A 23,081-nucleotide genomic window follows, 5' to 3' on the forward strand; every position below is an offset into this window, starting at 1 on the left:
CTGGGCTGTTTCCCAGTTTTAGCTATTACAAACTGTGCCGCTATAAACATGGGTGCACATATATCACTGTGGTATGATTCTTTTAATTCTTTGGGGAAGATAACCAACAGGGGAATAGCTGGGTCAAATGGGACCTCTAATCACAGTTTTTTGAGCTATCTCCATACTGACTTCCACAGTGGTTGCACCAGTCTGCACTTCCACCAACAATGGAGAAGGGTTCCTTTCTCCCCACACCCCTGCCAGCATTTGTTATTGGCTGATTTCTTGATAGCAGCCATTCTTTGTGGGGTGAGGTGAAATCTCAGTGTTGTTTTCATCTGCATCTCTCGAATGACCAGTGATGTTGAACATTTTTTCATATGTTTATTTGCTGCTTTGTTTTGTTTTGTTTTTTGGTACTGGGGATCGAACTCTGGACCTCGTGCTTGCAACCGAGGTGGTAGAACCACTGAGCTAAATCCCTAGCCCTTATTTGCTGCATTTACTTCTTTGTCTGAGAAATGTCTGTTCATTTCGGATGCCCATTTTTGAATTGGGTCTTTAAATTTAAGGAGTTCTGATTTTTTTTAAGTTCTTTATATATTCTAGATAGTAGTCCTTTGTCTGAGGAACAGTTGGTAAAATTTTTTTCCCACATTATAGGTTGTCTCTCAGCTCTTGGTGTTTTCTCTTTCAGTGCAGAAGCTTTTTTCTTTTTTTTTTTCCTTCTTGGTACCAGGGATCGAACTCTGTACCTTGCGCTTTTGAGCCAGGTGCCGGAACCACTGAACTAAATCCCCGGCCCAGGGCAGAAGCTTTTTATAGGATGAGATCCCAGTTGTTGATTCTTTGTGCTAGTTCCCATGCTACTCAGGTTTTGTTCATAAAGTCTTTTCCTATGCCAATGTTTTCAAGAGTTCTACCTAACTTATCATCCAGCAAGTTTACTGTTTCTGCTTTAATATTTAGACCTCTGATCCACTGGATTTTAGTTTAGTAAATGGTGAAAGATATGGGTCTAGTTTTAATCTGGCAGGTTGAAATCCAGTTCTTCCAGCACCATTTATTAAAGAGGCTATCTTTCCTACTCCTGTATAATTTTTCTTTCTTTTTTTTGGTACCGGGGATCGAACTTGGGTCCTTGAGCTTGTGCAGCAGGCGTCAAAACCACTGAGCTAAATCCCTGGCTCATCCTGAATAATTTTTATAGGGATCGAACTCAGGACCTTGTGCTTGCGAGGCAGGTGCAGCACGACTGAGCTAAATCCCCAGGCCAGAGCAGGTGTGTTTAGACTACAGTATATATAAATAATATTATAAATTACTTAGAATGTATGTATTTATGACAATACATTAAGGAGAGTTGATTCTTGTTTTATAGAGGAGTTACTTCCAAGATATTCTAAAGGACATGCTTGGTTTATAGATTTATAAGTCACACAAACCATAGTTACTTGCTACCTGATTACTTACAAATCATTAGAATCCCTATGACACCTAAGTCAAACTGACAAGCCAAAGACACAAGAAGATGGCCTCCTAGAGGCAAGTGCAGTGCTAGAAAATATCCCACATACTGAGAAACAAGAGCAGTTGCTTCTTGTGAAAACATATCTAGGACAGATCAATTTGAAAAATTGGCAATAAGCAATTTCAGCTCCTACTGCCACCCTGATACAGCTCAGACAGATGCGACTGACTGTCTTCCTACTTCACTGCCAGTAAATCTAGAAGACAAGCAGCTCAGGAGAGGGAAAATCTGATTCCATGAGGTCGGGTATATGTTACGTTTCATGAAGTACTTTCTGCCACATGCCTTAGAGGCAGATAAACTCTTTCATATGAAATAATTTGGGGACATTTTCTTCCCTTAGTTTATCTACACTTAGTCATGAGTGGGAGAGTAAGCTGGCCATGTTTTAGGGTCTGTCAGTCTGCACAGTGCATAAGTACTGAAGGAAGAGACAGAGTGTTAGGACAGAAAATGGGGAATGGTGAGGCTATAGTAAAACACAGCCCACACTAAAGTGAATTTATTTTTAGGATATTATTATCAGAAAATTATCATTTTGCTTTGGCTTCGTTTAGAATATTTTGACAATTTGGGTAAGTGGATCAATTTCATTATTTTTATTTTTATGATATAATTGAGGCAGAATTTTATTTTCATGGTACCCCACATTTGGAATTTTAAGCAAATGGGAAAATACAAATTAACTGATATCGAATTTTCTAGAAACACATATCAGCAACTAAAGGTCAGGTTTTTAAACTTCTACTTTTATTTTTTCCTAGATTATTTAGCCAGAAACCAGATATGTATGTTTGAAAGAACATGCTAAGATATCTCTACTGTATTCATGCACTCACATAAATTAGATTTTCTTGGTAAAATGAGCAGCTTAGGAATAATATCTCAAGGAAATGTGTACTTTTTTCCTTTCCTTTTTATTAGTACATTTGCAGTATAAAACGATTACAACTATCAATGGGAGTTGGTCCATGTGCATAACACATATTAATTCTTTTTTTTGTTCCCTACCCCTCCTCTGGCTTCCTGCCCCATCTCTTGGTCCTCCTTTTATAATGGCTTGTGTCTGGATGCCCCCCACAAAGCCTCATGAGGTCAACAGGTGGGGCTTTTCAGAGGTGGCTGAATCTGGAGTGTGTGATTACTAAATTAGTCCACTAATTGGTTTGGCATAGTTCTGGGTGTGGATAATGGGAAAGCCCACCCTGGGTGTGAGCACTAATTGCCATAAGTGTGGGTAGCTTGGATAGAATGGAAGGGACAGAAAGAGGGCTGCTCACTCAGCCCTGCTCACTCAGCCCTCCTCACTCAGCCCTCCTCACTCAGCCCTCCTCACTTGCTGTTTGCTTCTTGCTTCTTTTGCTGCTTCTTGCCTTCTGCCTTCCATGCCATGGATTGTTTTTTCTCCTGTGTGATGCCTCTCTGCCATGTTACTCTGCCTAGAAGGCAGCCGATTAGGGACTGAAACCTCTATAAACTGTGAGCCAAAATAAATCTTTCCTCCTTTAACTTTTTTTTTTTTTGGTACTGGGGATCAATCTCGAGTCCTCGTGCTTGCACAGCAGGCGGTGAAACCACTGAGCTAAATCCCCAGCCTCCTCCTTTAACTTTAGGTGTTGCATATTTTGTCTTAACAACCAGAAATGTAACTAAGACATCTTCCTGTTTGTAAAAGCTCTATCTCCATTTTTTCCCAATTCTTAACACATTCACGACAGGGCTGTAATTTTTATGTCTTGCTGGCAGATGGCCCTGAATCACCAGTGGTACATGAATGACTGCTCCATTGGCCAGCATGAGACAATCTCAGGAGATGGCACAAGCCACCTAATGGGACAGTCATGCTTGTCCCTCCAGTGGTTCAAGCTGGTGGAAATGTGTTAGACCAGTTTTAAAACTAAATCAGAAAAGGCCAATATCCAATGTAAGAAATGTTAAATACTGGTAGCCTAAGTCTGTGCTGTCAATATATGCCCTTCAAAGTAAGTCATAACAATAAGGAGACCATGTTAAGTTTGATAGTTTTGATGTCAGAAGTTAGTTTTCCTAATTATTTTGGAGGGAATGAAAATACAAATGACTGTGAAGACAGAGGGAACTGCTAACAAGGACAACTGTCATGTGATGTAGTAACAAGGATTACCTGGATAAACACAAGAAGACTCGGGTTGGAGAAGTTGGGATTGAAAAAAAAGGAAAAAGAAGAAACAAACAGTTGACATTTTCAAAATTCTCAATGCAGTGAATAAGGCAAAATTAGCAGAATGTCTTGTCCTCTTCTACAAAAGCACATGTGCTTATATTATGGTGGCAATATTTTAAAGAACAGCATTGAACCTTTGGGGAATAGCACAGAGATAATTTCTTTTAAGAGATCTTCAATATGAAAGCAAGATTTGAAACTATAGACACATTAAATAATTTAGTTACAATAGGATTTTTCTATAAAAATAATTGTGGGATGCCTTTAATAATGAGCTTTCCCCTAAACATTCAATTTTATTTAAGTTGCTGACATTTCATTGGCATGTACTTATGTCATGAAAAAAGCTGTGGATAAATGAAAGCAAAAGTTGATGTACAGAAAGATGGTTGATGATCTTTAAATATATCCCAGAAATGGCTGAATAATTAAGAACCCATTTCCATTAATTGAGATGACAATGTTGCAGAGAACATAGGGGCCTGGAAATCAGGAGGTCTGCTTTTCCATTTTACATGACTGGAGTCATTTGAGCTTCCTGGGACTCACTTTTCTCAAGGAGGATAATAAAACAGATGATTTCAAATATGTCATGTCCTTGATTTCACTTTGCTTGTGGCTTTGCATTTTCAAATTTAGGGCAAGTTACTTTTATGTCTCTATACAAAAAGCTACACTTTTAATCATAAAGTAGTCTTGAAAGTTCCTTAACAAATAGTTTGTAATATTAGGAAGGAAACAAAAAATTTCATGGTATCCAGTAATATAATCGAGACTTGATTTCTGTCATCATGTTTGTTAAATGTGTTTTTCCAAACACAACTATATATTGTTTTTACCTCCTTGTGGAAATCTTCAAAATAGAACATCATGCACCACACTGGAAACGTGCTCATGGCAGAATTTCCAGTAGTTATTGTTACAGAGGTGCCTGGCATGCAGATACGCACACATCTCATGATGCTCCCTCAGGCTTACAAGATAAGGAACTGTGCTTACCTTCTGCTGAAGAAACGGAACCCACTTGCAGTGCACCAGCTCCTGGCGGTACTGTTTGGTGAAGGATCCAGTGTAAGACACGAATGCTGCTGTGAGGAGAACATCGCCACAGAGGGTCTTCTCCTGAGCCTCGAAGGACTGGACAGACTGACCCCAGCGAATCTTCTCTGACTGAATGATGAAATGACCCACATGTAATTACAGAGTGAGTGTCAACTCCAGGAATGCTTAATGCAATGACCTTATAGCACAGTTGAAGGCCTTCTGTACCGAAGGAACAGAATGTAACTGGCTGTCATGACTGTTATAACCTTTCATTTAAAACCCATCATCACCAAGTAGTTCTCCTACTCTCTTCTGTGGAGTTTAGTCTGATCTAACCTTAGTTCTTTAACGTCTTTAATCACGACTGGGGTCCTTTCTGAAAGGCAGACATTTGCTTCCTAAGAACTCAGCCAGAGTTGTGGCCAAGAATGAGTGACATTAGTGTTTTTGTAGCTGTTGTTTTATGATTCCGGGGACTGAATCCAGGGTCTGTGCACTGTGCTACATCCTCAGCCCTTTTCCTTTTTTTTCCTTTTGAAATAGAGTATCATTAATTTGCCTAGGTGAGACCTGAATTTGCAGCCCTCCTGTGATCCCAGAGTGCTGGGATTACAGGTATGTACCACTACATCCAACTGACACTAGGATTCCTAATGTTAACCTAGCTATCTCCATTTGCCCCACTTTTCATCAATGGTCCAACCCTGCCCTAGACCAACGTTTTTCTTTCTTAATATACCGGCTATGGGCTGATTATAGACAAAGGAAAATGACAAACATCACTCTTGTTAATTAATTAAAACATAATGCTTAAACGGCCATCTACTCTGAATTGTATTAATTAAAGAATTAGACCAGTAGTGACTAAACTCAAGTTATTTTTTTTTTACACAATCATTAAATCAGTGAAGGAGTCTATGACCTAGGTGAAAAGATAAAAATCAGGACTAGAAGGGCTAGTCTTGAAGATAATACAAAAACATGCTGTTGAAGTCCTTATATCTAGTGGGATGGTCATTTAAAATCTGATTTACAGGTTAAGTATGTAGAGCCCTGAATATTGGATTTGAATAAAACTGCAATAAATATATATGGATTGCCTGAACTATAGGACAATTTGCTAATACACTTTACTTCAAGGCATGCTAAAAATTAATACACTGTTTTAAGAATGTGCAAATTAATAAAACCTGAAAAAAAATCAGCAATTGGATAGTACAAGCAAAGAAGAACCCTGCAGAATTTTGCTTTCTTCATGAAAGAAAAAACAGCAATGTCAATTTCCTGTAAGCCATCCTGATAGCCTAGACATGGCGTCCTGAAATTAGCATGTGAAACAGTTATCAAAACTGTTTAAGGATGTCTCCTTGCATTCCTTGATAAAGGTCACCCCAAGTTATCTATGTAATTATACACAGAGAAACTTCAGCTCTTTAGGTCTCTTTTTAGCATCATTTCTTCCTTGGCCACAGACCATATATCCATTAATTTTCAAGAGAAATCTCTTGTTTGCTCGCCCTTCATCTTTGTTGTCTTTGGTTTGTAAATGATAAACAATAAAATGCACCCACCTCATTCTCCAAAACAGCTTTGAAATTTGCAGATTTACTAAACACAGACTTATTGCCTATTGAAATCGTCAATAATTTCACTATACCACCCACACAACATAAATCATTACTGACATTGGGTAACAAGGGTTTAAGAGTTGGAACATGTCCTGTAATAAATTTCTCGACAGTTAAAAATCACTATAATTTTATTCTAATGCATTATAGATTGCCTGTAATGTCATCCTGGCCGGGGTGACCCATTTCTAATTTTGAACAGCTGTTCAGCTCAGGAGTTAGTTAATGATTAAATATAAATTGTCTGATTTATTAGTCTGAATGGTTGATCTTCCAGGTCAATGCCATATAGATAAAATCATCAGTCTTGATGCTTTTCAGAAGTTAACTGTCTCCTGTTCTAGTCAGAAAGAATTTATCCCCAAGGGAAAAGATCTGACATCTCCAATTAATCCTTCAAAAAATGTATTTTTCCCTTGTTAACAACCTACCAGTTTTTCCTCTTTCACTGTCTAAATCAGTAGTAAGTAAAGCCTTTGGGAAAACTGCTGTGTGTTAGAGACACAGGGTCAAACCTGTTTTTACTTGATAAAACTTTCAGACACCCTGTAACTACTTCGGGCATAGCTGAATTATGAGACATTCTTTTTCTCAGGTGTCTCACAAATGGTAAACACTTCAAACAGCTTAAATCTTTCCATGTTAAGTAGGAATAGTTGTAAGTAATAGCTGTGGTGTAATTTCTCACCTGACCAAAAAGAAATGAATCTTTACAGGGCTCCAGAACTTTCTTTTATTAAAACACAGATAGCTCCCCAATCACCCATTCATTCATTCACGACATGGGAACTGATTCCTGGACATGCCAGGGACTAATCTCTAAACATGGAATCAAGTGGTTCACAAAACAGATGAAGTTCTTGTTCTCCAGAAGCTTGTTTTCTAGTTGGAGAAAAAAGACCACAGACGTTCACATATACACAGAAAGTATGTGTCTTCTGAACATTCACAAATGTGTCACAAATGCTATGAAAGAATAATAATGAGAGTAACTGGAAAAGATCTGTAGAGCCATGGACATGTGTGCCTGCGTGCGTGCGTGTGTGTGTGTGTGTGTGTGTATGTAGGCACAAGCTGAGTGTTCTTTACCTTAGGTCAGAGAACCTCCTATGACAAAGGGGGCATTCCAGCAGAGACCTGAGAAGTGAGGCAGCCAATGATGAGATCACCTGGGAAAGGGAGAGCCCCATAGAGGGAGGCACAAGCCAACAGCCACAGGTAGGGGAACAACTGGCTGTACAGGGAAGAGCAAGGAGGCCTGTGGAGGGCAGTGAGAGGGAAGTTAGCAAGGTGAGGACAGAGGCACCCAGGAGCCACATCACACATGGCCTCTGTAACCCTTACTCCTGTTTGCCTATTTGACTGGATTAGGAGCCACCTAAAGGATTAGTAAAGCAAACTTCTGGGTGTGTCTGGGTGGGCTATGGAGATGTGGCCTTGGATAATGTATGTGCCCTTCCTCTCCCAGACTGTTCTGCTCTCCTTCTCAGCTGCCAGAGACTAAGCAGCTTAGCTGTCTCCTTAGCTATCTTTCCACTTTGATGTTTCTGCCCTGAAGCAGCTGACCACGGGCTGAATCCTCTAAAACTGTGAGATAAAGAAACTTCTCTTCCTTTATGTTACCATGTCAAGTATTTTCTCCCAGAAATATGAAAGATGACCACAACAGCTTCAAAGGTCACATAAAGCCTGCAGACTGTACTCTGAGAGAACTATTAGGTACTGAGAAGTTCTGAGCAAAATGGTAACAGGGATAGACTTGAATTTTGAAATGATCACCCAGCTGCAACAAGAGGAATGGACTACAGGGGGGAGTGGTAGAGGCTAGGGAGGTCTCCAGGGAGGAAGCTGGTGGTGTGGAACAGTCTGGGCGCTGAAGGGAGTGAGAAGGGCTCAGATTTGGAATAGATTTGTAAGTCAGAGCCAACAGAAAAAGCTGATGAACTGCCTATGGGTTGTGGGAAAGCAGGCAAAAAGCCAGGTGCAATTCAAAAGCTCTTGGCCAGAAAACTTGGGGCAACAAACCTGCAGTGACTGAGAGGGAATGGACAGAATACATCTTACTGAAGGAACTATGTATGAGCTCATATACCATGAACTATGAGTTTTAGAGTGTGGGTTTAAATTTGTAGCAAATTTGAGTTAGATTTTTAAAAAGCTACTGTATTTTTAAGAAATAAGGCTATTGGCAGCAAACTCACCCTAATATACATTTTTCTCTCCTTTCTTGCAGAGAAATCCCTAATTTTGAATAGAGTGGCAAGGTGTTCAGTCCCAAAAGATAAACTGATTGGCTGAGCCAGTCATGATAACCCAGTTTTTTATTTTTTCAGTCATTTTTGCAGTTAGGAGTGATTGATCTTTTGGGTAAAGAAATTTGAACGGGAGTGTGTTAGAAAGGTTTTTAGGAAAACTTCAGTTTTTCTTATGGAAGGAGGAAACTCCAACTGACACAGATTTGCTCCAAGTCTCTCTGGAGAAACAGCCGCCATTTGGGAACCATGAGGCAAAACACAAGAGGATGCTAAGCATAAAGAAGCAGAAAAGTGAAAAGATTGGGTGCCTGGCCATTAATCACTGATACCGGTCTACCACTAGCAATGTTTTTAATATGCGGAAAAATAAACTCCTATTTGTTTAAACCACTGCAAATCAAGTTTTCTATCAGCACCAGTACATGCATTTCTAATAGTACATTGTGTACTTTTTAATTACTTTTTAGTTTGTATACTTTATAGATGCTTTTAATAGTGCAATTGTACATTTTATGTTTTAAAATGGCATTATTGAAATGTAATTCTTATACCATGAAATTCATCCTTGAAAGTATACAACAGAGTGTGTTTCAGCATATTCATAGATGTGTATAGTTATCTCCACTACCTAATTTTGGAACATTTTTCTTATCTCTCCCCAAAAAGCCCTATATATTCACCAGCAATCATTCCCTAAACCTCAAACTCTTATCTAGTCCCTGTCAACCACTGATCTACTTTATGCCTCTATAGATTTCTCTACTTTGACCCAATTTCATATACATGGAATCATACAATTTGGTCTTTTGTGCCTGTTTTTTCGTACTTAGCATGCTATTTTCAAGATTCATCCATGTTGTAGCATGTGTCAGTATTTCATGCCTTTTTTATGGATGAGTAACATTCATTGTATAGATATACTACATTTTTTATCCATGAATTGATGGACATTTGGGTCGTTTCTACTTTTGGGTGTTGTAAATAATGCTGTAATGATTATTGGCACAAACACTTTCATGTGGGTATTTGCTTTTATTTTAGGGGTAGATATCTATGAATGGTATTGTTGAATCACGTAGTTATTTCATATTTAATGTTTTAAAACTGCCAAACTGTTTCCCAAAGAGATTGAGCCATCCTACACTGTAACTAGCAACATATGAGTGTTCTCTATATCCTCGCCAACATGTGCTACTGTACATTATAGCCATGTTATGAGTGGTCACCTTGTAGTTTTAATTTATATTTCCCTACTGACTTACGATATTGACCCTAATTCCATATGCTTATTGGCCAGATGTAACATCTCTTATACACAAATGTCTATTTAATTTTTGGTTCTTCTTTAATTGGGTTATTTATCTTTTTATTTTGATATAAAACAAAGAGACAAAGATAACTCTTTTTAACTTCATCACGACCTTGTAAGGTGAATGGATATTATTTACATTCCCATTTTAGAGGAAATACAGTTGAAGAGATTTAAAGACTTGCCCAAAATTGTTAATGCCATATGTTAGAGCAACTAAAATCTGATTTCAGTGTCTTATTCATGACAAAGGCCATATATTCTCTTATTAACATGTTCTACAGAAAAAAACTATATGATTATTTAAAAACCTTTATGCAATGAAATAAATATTAACATTAGCATGTCAGTCACCTATAAGAAGAGGTAACAATAACATACAAATCAGGTTTAGCTTGAAAGTAATAGTCCGCTGGTACAATTCAATAAAAGGATCAGAAAGCAGTTCATACCAATTACCCAGCCGCCATCCTGACTTTCATAACATATCTTAAGAGAAACAGGGCTTTTGTTTGTTTTTAAAGGGTTTCACATGCTAAGAAAGGAAGGAGAGGAAGAAAAGAGGGAGAAAAAAATAAGTAGATACCTACACTACTACAGCTGGTATATTCCACTCTCTCAAAGTTGATGCAAAACAAGTAAATTCTGACAAAATATACACCTTCTCTCTGTTTTTATTGTAAACTGTGCTGAAACTATACCCCAAGTTGTCTATATATTTAAAAAAATACGTGACAGGTCAGGTCTACCTTCTAGTAACTTTGACCCACAGTATGAGTGATGATTAAATACTCCCCTTTATTGTTGATTCTATCTCTAGTTATTATTGATACCAATTAATAAAATCCAAAGAAATTGATCCAAATACTTTAGCAAGAATTTTGGAAAAAAAGGTTAACTTGCCTCAAGTTCTCTGACAAGCCTATTTGCTAATTCAATGGTTTTGTTGGTTTGGTTCACCTCTTCTTGACATCGGACTTTCTCAGCTGTTGCTTTTTCAAATGAAGCTGTGAGTCTGCGAAGATGTTGATCCAGATCCTGTATAAAAGTTTAAATTAATTCGAGTCATTTCTAGATAAAACATAAATATCCCAGTCATAATAAAACATCTGTTACTTTAAGGGAAATGAAACAAACTGCTCTCTCTCTTCTTTGCCCTTTTCCTTTCTACCATACATACTTTAGGGAAGGAGGAGGAGGAGATATTGACAATATATCCATCAGGGGCTACCACAGATTGTCTAACAAATTACCAAGTGCTCTTGTCGCCTTCCCTCTTCACTGGCAAGATGCAGTCAGGGCTCAAGGCTACTGTTTATGCCTTTACCACTCAAATAAACTGTGGGAACTCCGGGCCCCTCCACTCTTGTCCTTAAGCCTCATCCTCCATCAGCAGCTTTATTATCCACATACCAATCTAATTATTTAAATACAGAATGACCAAAAGTTGCATATTTTTCATTAATTTTTACAATATAACAGGAAATATAAAAATGACAATTTTATCAAATGTATTCAGTAATTTTTCTGTGTACAGTATATCTTTAGACATTTAATACACAACGCAACTGTCTTCTAGAGAGAGCTGAGGATGGTGGAAGGTGGTGTCTCTCTAAATGAAGTCCCACAAAATGTATACATCCTCCCAGCTCTTTCTAGAAGACAGTGGACAACCTCCGAATCTCAATTCCAAATTGCAAAAGAGAAAATCTGATTGGCCAAGTCTGGTCATGTTGAGGAGGTCTGCAGGAGCTTGGTAAGTAACACCCCTCTTCATTGCCTCAGATACGAAACAAACGAGACATGAGTCAGTAAGTGAACACTCCAAGGTCTCCTGTCATTAACCATAACCACTTAAGAGTTTACCAGGAGCATCATGGGCAGGGAGCGTTACAGTCTGGATGGTAGTATCTAGTCTCTTTTTAAATCTTTTTTGAATTATTGTCTTTCTTTGAACAACACACTTTACACTGTTGTGTTGCCATTTTTTTTCTGTGGGTGGCACAAAATGTCTATCCACTGAATGTAATGATGAAAATGTCGAAGATGGACGTCCTGGTTGACATTTCCCTACCCTGTATTTTTCACTTATTTGGTTTATTAGACCTAATCTAAACTGTAAATGACTTTCTGAACCCCCTTGTTTTCAGTAAATAACAGTTTCCACACTGTTTGGTCCAGAAGGTGCATAAATATTTTATAACAGTGAAGTGCATGTGAGCTGTGGTATCAGATACCTAGGCTCACATATGGATTCTGCTACCAGCTAAGTACAGTCAAGTCGAGCTGTTTATCTGAACTCTATGCCTCAGTTTCATTATGTGAAAAACGGAATTAACAACATTACCCAACTCAGAGGGGAGTTTTATGAGGATTAATTTTGATGACCCACATAATAATACTCAGGGAGTATAAGCCAGCAGTTGTCAATAATTTTTGTTCTCAAAATACTTTCACTTTCAGAACTCTAAGGCCATTGGTTTATGCAGATTACATCTATTCATATTTATATTAGAAACTAAAACTGAGTTTAAAAATTTATTCATTTTAATAAACTCATTTTAGCATACATCTATTTTATAAAAGCAACAGTATTATCAAAATAAAAAACAATTAATGAGGAGAATGAGATTAAGATTCTTGCAAGTCCCCTTAATTTCTCAAGAGTATGAGGTTCTTATACCTGCCCCTGCCTTCTATCTGTTGAGATACCAAATCATGAGGCCTCTGGAAACCCTACTGTACGCTTGTCAGAAAATGAGGGTGAAAAGACAATGACTTAATATGATTATGAGAACATTCTTGGCCTCATAAGTCCTCTGAAAGAATTCTAGGAACCCCTCAGGAGTTCCTGGGCCACACTCTCTAAACCTCTGATACAAACATGAAACAAACCTTACTTTTATTTATTTATTTTTGCTTCAATTTTCACATATTTATTTGCTGTTTCCACTTCTTCATCTGAGAAGTGCCTTTTCATTTCAGATGTCCATTTTTGGATTGGGTCTTTAAATTTGGGAGGTCTGATTTTTTTGAGTTCTTTATATATTGTAGATATTGGTCCTTTATCTGAATAGCTGGTAAAAATTTTTTCCCCACTCTGTGGGTTATCTCTCTACTCTGTTAGTGATAAACCTTATTTTTAATACTGAAGCAATTTACTTAGTTACTGAATTAAACAGTTATAAGCTATCATGTTAAGCTCAAGAGATAGTACTGATTACTAAAATATAAATTCTTAAACATATATACTAAGCCATTCATTTAAAATGAAAATTGGCTATTTTTTCATTAGTGGAGAATATTCTGAAAATAATGAAAAAAAGAGCTTTTTTCAGTACTATTGTTATTGCAGAAGGAAATATGAAAGATCATGGAATTTTATTATTATTATTGAAGAAAATATTCTTAGGGGTAAGAATCAGGAGGATTCTAATTCTTTAATTGTGCAGTCATGGCTGTGTCAATGTCCTGAATCCATTCAAAATGTTTGCTTGGTCATTCTGATTGCAGAAGAGCCAGAAGTTGCATGGTCCCAGATCCAATGAATACAGTGAATGAGGACACATCATAATGTTATTTTACAGAATTACCCATAAACATTTGATCAGTAAGAGATAAAAGATATGGTGAATGTTTAAATTTGAAAAATTACAGAAAAGATAAATTGCCATTAAGCACTCTCAAAATACTCCCTCCTCACTTCAAACACACTTAACCCATCATTCTAGGTAATGTATCTTTTACTGCAGTAAGTTTAAAAATAATTTAAACATTCAGTATATTCCTCAATCATCCCTTATATTACTTTGTCCGTCTTGTCCCTGTGTTTCAAAGCTTAATTCTGAGGCTTATTGACATGTGAACCTCTGCTTGTATCATGGGTCTCTGAAGAGTTGGCATGACCAACTCAGTTCAGTCAGTTGCAGGCTACGTCCAAAGGAATCTTAGTTCTGCAAAAACAGTCTCAACTTCCAGGTTAACTTTAGGGTTCTCTTCAGCATCTTCATCACTTTTCTTATGAACATTAAATTACTTCTAATGTTCATATAAAGCCATTCACAAAGGTTTTAGTCAAGCTGACAGAGTTTTTGCCAGTGAATGAAGGTAATTTTTGTAAAGTTATGTTTATTCTACAAGTATTCAAATCAGCTGCTGTTGCTGCTGACTTGCTTTTCTTCCACTGATCATCAGACATTGGTGAGCAGCACTGCTTGGGGCTGTACTAGGACTATGTGCTGCTGGACAGAAAGGGGGAGTCAAGAGGAGTGGGGACCAGGAAGGGCTATTGGAAGCAGCAGCCTCAAAAGACAAGAGGGAGGGCTGGGGATTTAGCTTAGTGGTTCTGCCGCCTGCCTCGCAAAGTGCAAGGTCCCGAGTTCAATCCCTGGTACCAAAAAAATAAAACAAAAAGACAAGAGGGAGTCAATTGTGAGAGATGCTGAAATTGTTCATGTCATAGGAGAATATTTTTGGGATTACTGATCATATTACTAGAATATTGTCATAAAAGATCCCTTGTAATCATTGAATGGGAAAATGAAAGTACAGTTTAATCACTTCCTCGTACCTTTGGCTCTGCTCTGGAAAGTTGATCTTACGCTTTTACCTTTGTTAATACACCCTGAAATCTTACACGGGCTGTCAGAAAATGCTTGCTCCCTTTTTGCCAAACTGACAAGTGGTGTTCCCAGACATACACAGGTCTGACTGAAGCCTTGTTCTGTAAGAGCCACGCTGCACTGCAGGGCCGCTGAGTTCACCAGCTCGGGGACCTATGGTAGGACTTACTCTGGTGTTTGAACATCCTCCCTCAGCTCTACCTCAGTCCCCATTGCTTCTTTTGTGTTGCACTCTCCCTGGACCATTTCTCTACACACACAATCATTATACCAACCATTTCCAAAGCCATCCCCCCCAAGCAGCTTCTCTGTCAAACTGCAGTTTTGACTGCTGAATACCTACAAGTGGGTTACAGGAAGAGTAAAAACTGAGATTTAGCAAGGATCTACTGTGTGTTGCACATGGAAGGGTAACTCAACACACGAGCTCTCAGTAGCAAAGACAGAACTCCTCCAGCTAATTTAAGCTGAAGGGAATGTATGAGAAGAGATAGGGTAGCTCTTGGGAGAGAAGGAAAGGCAGAGAACCAGGGAGGGTCAGGGGAGCAGGAACTCTTGATGGTCTCATGTGGACACTATCTCTGGGATGCATGAACTCCTTTCAGTCTGTTATTCATCATTCAAATTTAAAGACGAGGAATCAACTTGGCAAGGCTTATGTTAAACACCTCGTCCACGTAGCTAGAAAAGGGAAGGTCCCTACTGCTCAAAAGCTCCAGCTAGGTGTATTTAATGAGTGAGCATTCTGTAAAGATAAATCAGGCTGGTTTTGCTCACAGGCAGCAGACTGGATGTGGGATAGTGAAAAAATCACAAATGTTCACCTCGAGAGGCAGTTGTTACTATCACAGCCTGACACGGAAGAAGCTGAAGATTTTGTAAGTTGCCAGAGAGGCACAGCCTCATCAACCCGACTGCACTGCTCCATGCTGTCTTGCCAGCCCCTCCCACCCACTGCCTCTATTTCATATTCCTCTCCTCTCTCCATGCCCCAACAGCCAGCTGAGGATCCATGTGGGCCCCACCACGACTGCTCCTGCCTGAGCCGAGGCCCTGCCAGGACTTGCTGCAGTTGCCTGCGAAATTGTCTGAGTGTGTCATTAAAATCTTTCAAAGGCTTGATGTCAGTAGCAAGATAAAGTTTAAAGTTTGCAGCTATAAAAGGCAAAGAAGGCCTTTGCTCATCTTTGAATGGTCATCTTTCATTCCTCCCTATCATTCCTAACCTTCCCCAAAACATTCCTCTTAGCATTGGTCTGGTCTGTTGTGGCTCCTCAAGTATCCCAACTGCCTCTCTCTGTTTTTCTTCATCTCTACCAGGGACCCCTTTTCCATCCTAGCCACCCAGGGGACATGTAAGTGCCTTTTGGAGCCCCTGTTCAGGATACCCTCCTGAAGAAATTTCCTCTAATTTTACCAGGCTTGGTAATTTATTAGTGCTTTGGTTGCATTCTGTATATACTCACCTTTATATAATACTGGACCAGCATGACTGGGTTATGTATTTGTAAAATTAGTATGATGATGATATTAATTCCACCCAGAAAATACTGAATGCCAGATACTATGCTAAATTCTTTTTTTTTTTGTATTAAATTCTTTTATTGGTACATTGTAGGTATACAACACAATTACATTTCTCATTGGGAATTGTACCTTTATATAATGCATCTTGGTTCTTATTTTTCCCCCATTCCTAGCCCTCTCTTCACGCCCTCCACCCTTCCCTATTTACAAAGACTTTATTTCCATTTCTTCCATTTCTCATCATTTTTTCCTTTCCCTTCTTTCCTTTCCCCTATGCCTCCCACTACCCCTACCCCTTTGGACCTTTTATTCCTATTTTACATTATCTATTATTCATTCTAATAATTGGTACATTTTAGGTATACAATATAACGACATTCAGCATTGGAAATTTGCAGCTTTACATAGTCTCTCTTGGTTCTTGTTTTTCACCTTTGCCCAGCCCTCCCTTCAACCCCTCCAGCCCTATTTACAAAAATTTTGTTCCTATTTTTCCATTTTCTCATATTAATCCCATTCCCTTCTATCCTTTCCCCTAGCCCTCCCACTTTCTTCCCCTTTGCCCCTTTTCTTCCTATTTCACATGACCTATTATACATTTAGTCCTTATTTACACTTTCAGTTTCTCAAACCAGAGAAACTATTCGGGATTTACACATCTGTGTCCTATTTATTTCACTTAAGAGTATTACTATGCTAAATTCTTAATATGAATTACTCATTTAACTCTCAAAATCCTACAAATAAATGGATGCTATTATTATACAGATTGAATATTCTTTATCTGAAATGCTTGGGGACAGAATCATTTCAGAGTTTGGAGTTTCTCAGATTTTGGAATATTTGCAAATTTATTTAGATTAGACCAGATGAACATTCCTAATCCAAAAATCTGAAATCCAATATTCTCCACCATCCAAAACTACTTAGGCATCATGTTGGCATTGAAAAAGTCTGGGATTCAGGAGTATTTGGATTTTCGAATAAGGGATGCTCCATCTGTACCTATTTCACAGATGAGAAAACAGAGGAGTAGAAAAGTTAACCAACTTTTGTGGAGTTAAAAATTAAATAGAAGAGGCATGATGCTGACCAGTAAGTCTGGCTCCAAGGGCTATGCTTTTAATCATCACATGCTACCTTTATTCTTATACACCAGACCGTGAAAGTTTAAGTGCAAAAAGCATAAATGAATCTACATTTCCAGTACAGGGTTTAGCATACAGCAAATAAGAAATATCTACTGAATGAATATATAAGGGAATGCATTCAAGAAACATCAAATACCTTTCTCTTTGGCAGGGTCACATGTGGCTCTGTCTGGAGATGGGCTCCTAAGGTCGATGTGGGGACCACCCCTTTGGAATTTCTTCAGTGTTACAGTTTGCACTTACCCCAAGTTTTTTCCTGATGGCCACTAGTTTTTCAGTAGCTGCAGCCAAGTCTAAGTTTGCTTGGGCTAATGCTTGACGTTTTGGCTCCACATCACAGTAGACCTGAAAATCCACATGAGTTTAATTCATGAGGCAATACAGATGCAAAGAGAACAAGTAACTATTCAATCCTTTCTTGGCTGGGAGCTGTACTAGCAATACTGCTAATTCACTTGGTGAAAAGCTCATTGTTTCTTCACCACAGTATCACCTAAGGAGGAGCAGACACAACCTTCATGGGCTCTTTGGGGCCTCCACTGGTTACTTATGTATGAACTTCTGGACATCAGAGCTACAAGAACTTGGATGAAATGCTATGTTGGTCAAACTTCAATGAAGATACCAATTTGTCAAAGGTAAGATCAGGTCTAGCTGGTGAGGCAGAAAGGAAATGTGGAGAAGTTCTCTGGACACAGTAAGGAAAGGGTGAGACATCCTCACACAATATTATCCATACATTTGTTTTCCAAGTTTTTGACTCCCGGAAGTGTGTGTTATTTGGATGGATGGTTTAAGAATTTGGGTAGACTGATCTTTCTCCTGGTAGAGGGAGGAGAAAAAATTTAAACTTCCTGTTCTATTTTAAGCAAAACACAACACAATCACAGTCTAGCTCTGTGCTCATCTTTTTAGTTATGATACAAATCGAACATGGGGCACAGGCATCTTACTATGGATGCCAGGTATCCACTGTAATCTGTCTGAACTCTTGCTGTTGAAAGATTTCTACCAGAGATAAAAGGATCAAGAGAGTCCTACTCCTGTGGGCCCCACAGTATGAAGGACATAATCTGATTTTATGAGAAACATTTGGGGAATAATGCCAACCACTGTTGGGCTTTTTCTCTGCAATTCCATAAATGAACATGACATACAAAAGTGGGAGAACTCTCCAGACCCAAGGGTTACACACCATTCCCAATGTACATCCTGTAGCTTGAGAAGTACTTTGGATGTAGCTTGCAGACAATAAATATTTGATAAATAAATGACTAAAATGAAATGATCATCTATTTCTGTATTGTCTCAAAGTACAATCTTAGATTAGACCATCTGTAGGCAGAAATCTATTTGTCATTAAAATATTAAAGAAAACAAATGGTTATTTCCTCATCTCACTATGCCTTGTCTTGCTACAAAGATGGTATGAATTTTTGCCTTGAGAAAAAGGATTTAACTCAATATCAATTTAGACTTGCACTTATCAAGTCAACATGAATCAAACACTTTAATGTAAATAAATACAAATTTTATGCAATAAGTTTTCATCTGATTAAATCAAATTAATCTGTGCTTTTTGATCTGAAGTAGGTAATCATTTTAACCTCAAAAAAATTTCCAGCAGTTGCTTCTTCCTGTTTAGAATTCTGTTAACTCTGACATATTAATGTCTTATTCTTAGAACTACTACATATCCTCCTTCAGAAAATGAAGCATTAAATTATTTCATACTTTCTGATCCATAAAATTGACAAGCTTTTGTGACAAGCACTTGTAAACCATCAGATTAGGACTGATACCTCATAGAATTTAACGATATTGATGACCCAGGCACAGAGACCAGCCGCTGCAAAAGATTTGGTCCGAATCAGGTTTGGATTGAACTCTGGGTCCTTCAAATACTGTTCATTCACCACTTTTAGACAGTTCTCTGGAATGTGCTCTTTGTCATAGTTAATTAAAGCTTGCAAAAAATCATCAACCTATAAAGCAAAAAAGACTTACTGCAATGAACCCATTTTGGCTGCAGAGAAAATTCCAAGATCAAAAGTTAAAATCAGCTTTTAGAACTCATAATACAAAGGCAAAATTGGCAAGCTGCACTTATCCTACTGTTTGACTTTTTTCAGTCTTTGCAGTATGAAGTTAGAATTAGCAATGGACACTTTTAAAACCTCTTCTATCCCAGGGTAAAATATTCAGTCCCAGCACAGGAGGTATTCACATTTTGAAGAAAAGAAAGGAAGGAAAGAAATCGCAAAACACATACCAAAAAGCCCCTTTGCTTCACCTTTTTGTACATTAGTAACATTTTTCAAGCCTAAGAAATCCATGTAATTTTCTCCCTCCTACACTTAACTGCTTTCATAATTTTGCAAATAATTAGCGACCTTCCACCTGCTGTTGGCATTGACTTAGGTATGCCATAAGCTCGAGCTCACCTCCAACTTAGCTAGCAAAAGCTCTCAATCTAAAGAACACAAGCAGATCACCTTCAGTGGCTAGGAAGATGGGTTTGGGCCTTGAACATCATTTGTCGTCAGGCTTAATGCAGTACTGAATACAGGACAGAAAATGTAAGGGTTTTCAGCTTGCCAGGCCCACTGATACCTTCCCCATGAAGACTTTAGCTGCTTTCCAACTTCGGTCTTTCGGCACTCTTCCCCGGGGAGCCAGGAGGACCATCACGGCTGCAGTGACATTGGTGACTGCATTTGGGGGGTTGGGAAAGGCTTTCAGTTCAGTGAGGTTGACCTGAAAACCACACACACAAACGCAAAGGGTCAGGGGAGGCCTGGAGAAGTGCTAAGTTGCCAAGCTGGTCTTTGGTGGCCTCCCATCCCTCAATATCACACCAGTCTCAATGTAGCAGCTTTTGCCACTTGGGGACTCTATTTTGGTGTCCTGGGAGTTAGTGCTTGCTTGCTTGACACTTTTCGGTTATTCTAGAAACATCACTGTCCTTCTTTGCCTCCAAGAAAAATGATCCATCTAGTATCTAAGTCCTGCAGAGACCTGGTCACTGAGGCTAGGAAGTTTTGTGAACATACAGATTGTAAGGTATTTATGAATAATATTCTGTGTAATACATTTGCACTTTAACCAGGCCTTTCCATAAGTATAATTCCTTAGTTCAGCACCTCTCAGTTTTGTTTTTCTGCTTTATGTGCACAAGTTAGAAACATCATCGTCTAGCATCTTCCATTACACTGCAGCAACTCTCAGCTGGGTCTATGTAGGCTGAACCCTCTTTCCCACACATAATACAGGAAGCTGGTTTTGGGCTGAATTCAGTTACTGGAAGTCAAACTTTTTATAAGACCATGAACTCCATGGTATTGGAAGTATTCACAAGACTGCTGGTCACATATGGCAGAACTGACTCCCAGATGGAAAAAGAAGTTGAACTATAATGATGTCCTTAAAGATTTGTTTCAATTTTAATGTCTTATGAATCTTTCCTTTAAGAAAACTTTTTTGGACATATGTGCCACATTTTCTGCTCAATTATTCAAATCTAATAACGTGTAAGTATTACATTTTGAGGAAATCCACAAGCCAAGAAATCATCTTTACCCTGTTGAGTGTATTGAGCGCAGCAGTAGCAGCCACCAGTGCAGGCTCAGCCTTGAGCAAGTCAGCCTCACATTCTCTCTGCTTCTGAGACACCTCAGTCTGAATGGCTGCCACCTAGAGAGAAAAAGCACATAAACTCACACATGCAAATTATTATCTCAGAGGTCTCTATCGAAAAGCACAGACGGACTCCGATGCACTGTTAAGTAATTCATTTGTCTATACTTTAAGCAGGTGATGAATTTGTCCTAGAGGCTAATTTCCCATCAAGTACAGTTTGTATATAAAGCTTTGTAAATATACAAAATACACAATGACAATCCCAGACCAAATGGATTCAAATATCAAAGCACTCCAAGAAGGACTCTGACTCATTTAATTGCAGTGCCACTATTAACAAAAACAAGTTTAAGCAGCCATTCTTCTGTTCTTCAATTTTCTTTTGCAGAAAATCCTGGACAAGTGAAAAATCCAGTAATTTAGACCACAAAATATTCTTTCTAGAATTTTAATTTAGTTTTGCTAACACTGGCTATTCCTTAAGAACAGGTGTGAAGCTCTTTCGTTCACCTGGTTAGAAGATATTCTGTTCTACAGTCTTAGATTTCACATTGAACTATAGATTGAATTTTTATAAAAAATGACTCACTGGCTTTCCTGAGAATCTGGTAAGATACTACAGATACAGAATCCCAGATGCATCGGGTTAACAGACAGAGACACTGATGCCCATTCCTCTGCTGTGGGTCCTGTGGCCTCTTTTTAAAGGACTAACAGGGTGCTGCCTCAGCCTCCTGATAACCCATATGAGGAGGACACAGAAAAGCCATGGTGGGAAATTCAAGTCAAACCAATATGGGAAGGTGGGGGGTTTTAATCTTCCTCCTCTTAGGATACCTATAGAATTCAAATGGCAAAAAAGTGTTAATTTTTAGTCCTCAGCCGAAGTTTGAGTTTCAAAGCTGTGGCACTGAGCATCAGGATCTAGTCACCCCTGGAAGATGGTTCCCGTGGTGACAGTGATTGTGGAATATAAAGTGTGAACAAAAGTTCATTTCTTCAGATGTGTTTGGAATGAGCAGGTTTAACCATACCATAAAATTAAACACTGCTTACAACAAATTATGTTGTCTACTACAGCTTTATTAGTAGTAATTACCCTTCTCCTGATTAACCATTATTTTGTTGCATACTGCACCTTTTATGAACATAATTGGTTCAGGGTAGATATGTGATCTCCTGCTAATGCACACACAGCTACTGTTAATGTAAATAAGAAAACTCTGCATGCTTACTGAGAACCGCTCCAAAACCACAATCCTCAAAACTTTCCAGGAATAGACCATGAAAATTCTTAGGAATGCTATGTTTTCAGTGTGCTAGAGAACACGATACCAATGACAGCATATGAGTTACTACTTCAGATTTATCTATTTTCCACGAGGATACAGTGAATCTATAAGTGCTGTTTGTTACCACTTACAATGTAGTCACTGAAAATCATTTTAAATTAATTATGACCACAGATTTTTAGTGCTAGGAGAAACCTAGAAGGGTACTTCTGTTAATGCTATTTCTATGAACTTGGGCACAGCCATGCTTCACCTTTGGATTCCTTGACTATTAATGGACTATTATTCTTTTCTGCAATTTTTATAAGCAATATAATCTTGAACATTAAATGGAAACCTGGTTGGTCAACTTATTTCTCATTCCCAATACCTTCTACCCTCAGATACAACAACACTAACGTAGTAAAAATTCTGTGTATTTCAGTGGCTTCATGAGCAGCAGGGTGCAACTTCCTCTGCCTGATGGCTCCCAAGTAGTGGTCAGCAAGGCTCAAGCTGGCGGAGGCAGAGAAGCTGTGGAGATGTCCTTGGATGTGTGCTTTCCCTGGACCATGGACTTTAAAGCAGAGATGGAGAGAGCCCCATCTTTGGGTATACCAGAAATCTTCTGCTTCCTATTAGTCCACAGCTCCTTGGAGATAAAATTTTGTGGTGATGACAATAAGAGAATGAAGTCTCAAAAATTGGCTGAGTTGAACTGTATCTACCCCAAATTTATATATGGAAGCCATAACCCTCAAGATCTCAGAATGTGACTATGTTTTGCGATAGGGCCTTTGCAGAGGTGACGAGGTTAAAGTGAAGCCTTAAAGAAGAGCCCTAGTACAATCTGACTGGTGTCCTCAGAGGAAGAAGTCTGGAAACAGAAGAGATACAGGGATGTGTGAGTGCTCACAGA

The 23,081-nt window shown here is 38.6% G+C and overlaps 1 protein-coding gene across 9 annotated transcripts in view; it reads right to left on the reverse strand.

Moving 5' to 3' along the window:
• Dnah11 (dynein axonemal heavy chain 11) overlaps positions 1-23,081 on the reverse strand; it is a 327,476-nt gene that overhangs the window by 82,243 nt on the left and 222,152 nt on the right. For all 9 annotated transcript variants that reach the window (XM_087206427.1, XM_087206426.1, XM_087206425.1 and 6 more), the window contains 6 exons: positions 20,832-20,945; positions 19,866-20,009; positions 19,055-19,237; positions 17,496-17,597; positions 10,856-10,990; positions 4,716-4,886 (listed from right to left, as the gene is read on the reverse strand). In XM_087206427.1, coding sequence (XP_087062553.1) covers positions 4,716-4,886; positions 10,856-10,990; positions 17,496-17,597; positions 19,055-19,237; positions 19,866-20,009; positions 20,832-20,945 — 849 coding nt within the window. The remainder of the gene's footprint in view (positions 1-4,715; positions 4,887-10,855; positions 10,991-17,495; positions 17,598-19,054; positions 19,238-19,865; positions 20,010-20,831; positions 20,946-23,081) is intronic.

Source organism: Heterocephalus glaber, unplaced genomic scaffold (genome assembly GCF_053883595.1).
Source record: "Heterocephalus glaber isolate CG9 unplaced genomic scaffold, H.glaber_assembly_v1.0 deba00000676, whole genome shotgun sequence".
NCBI lineage: Eukaryota > Metazoa > Chordata > Mammalia > Rodentia > Bathyergidae > Heterocephalus > Heterocephalus glaber.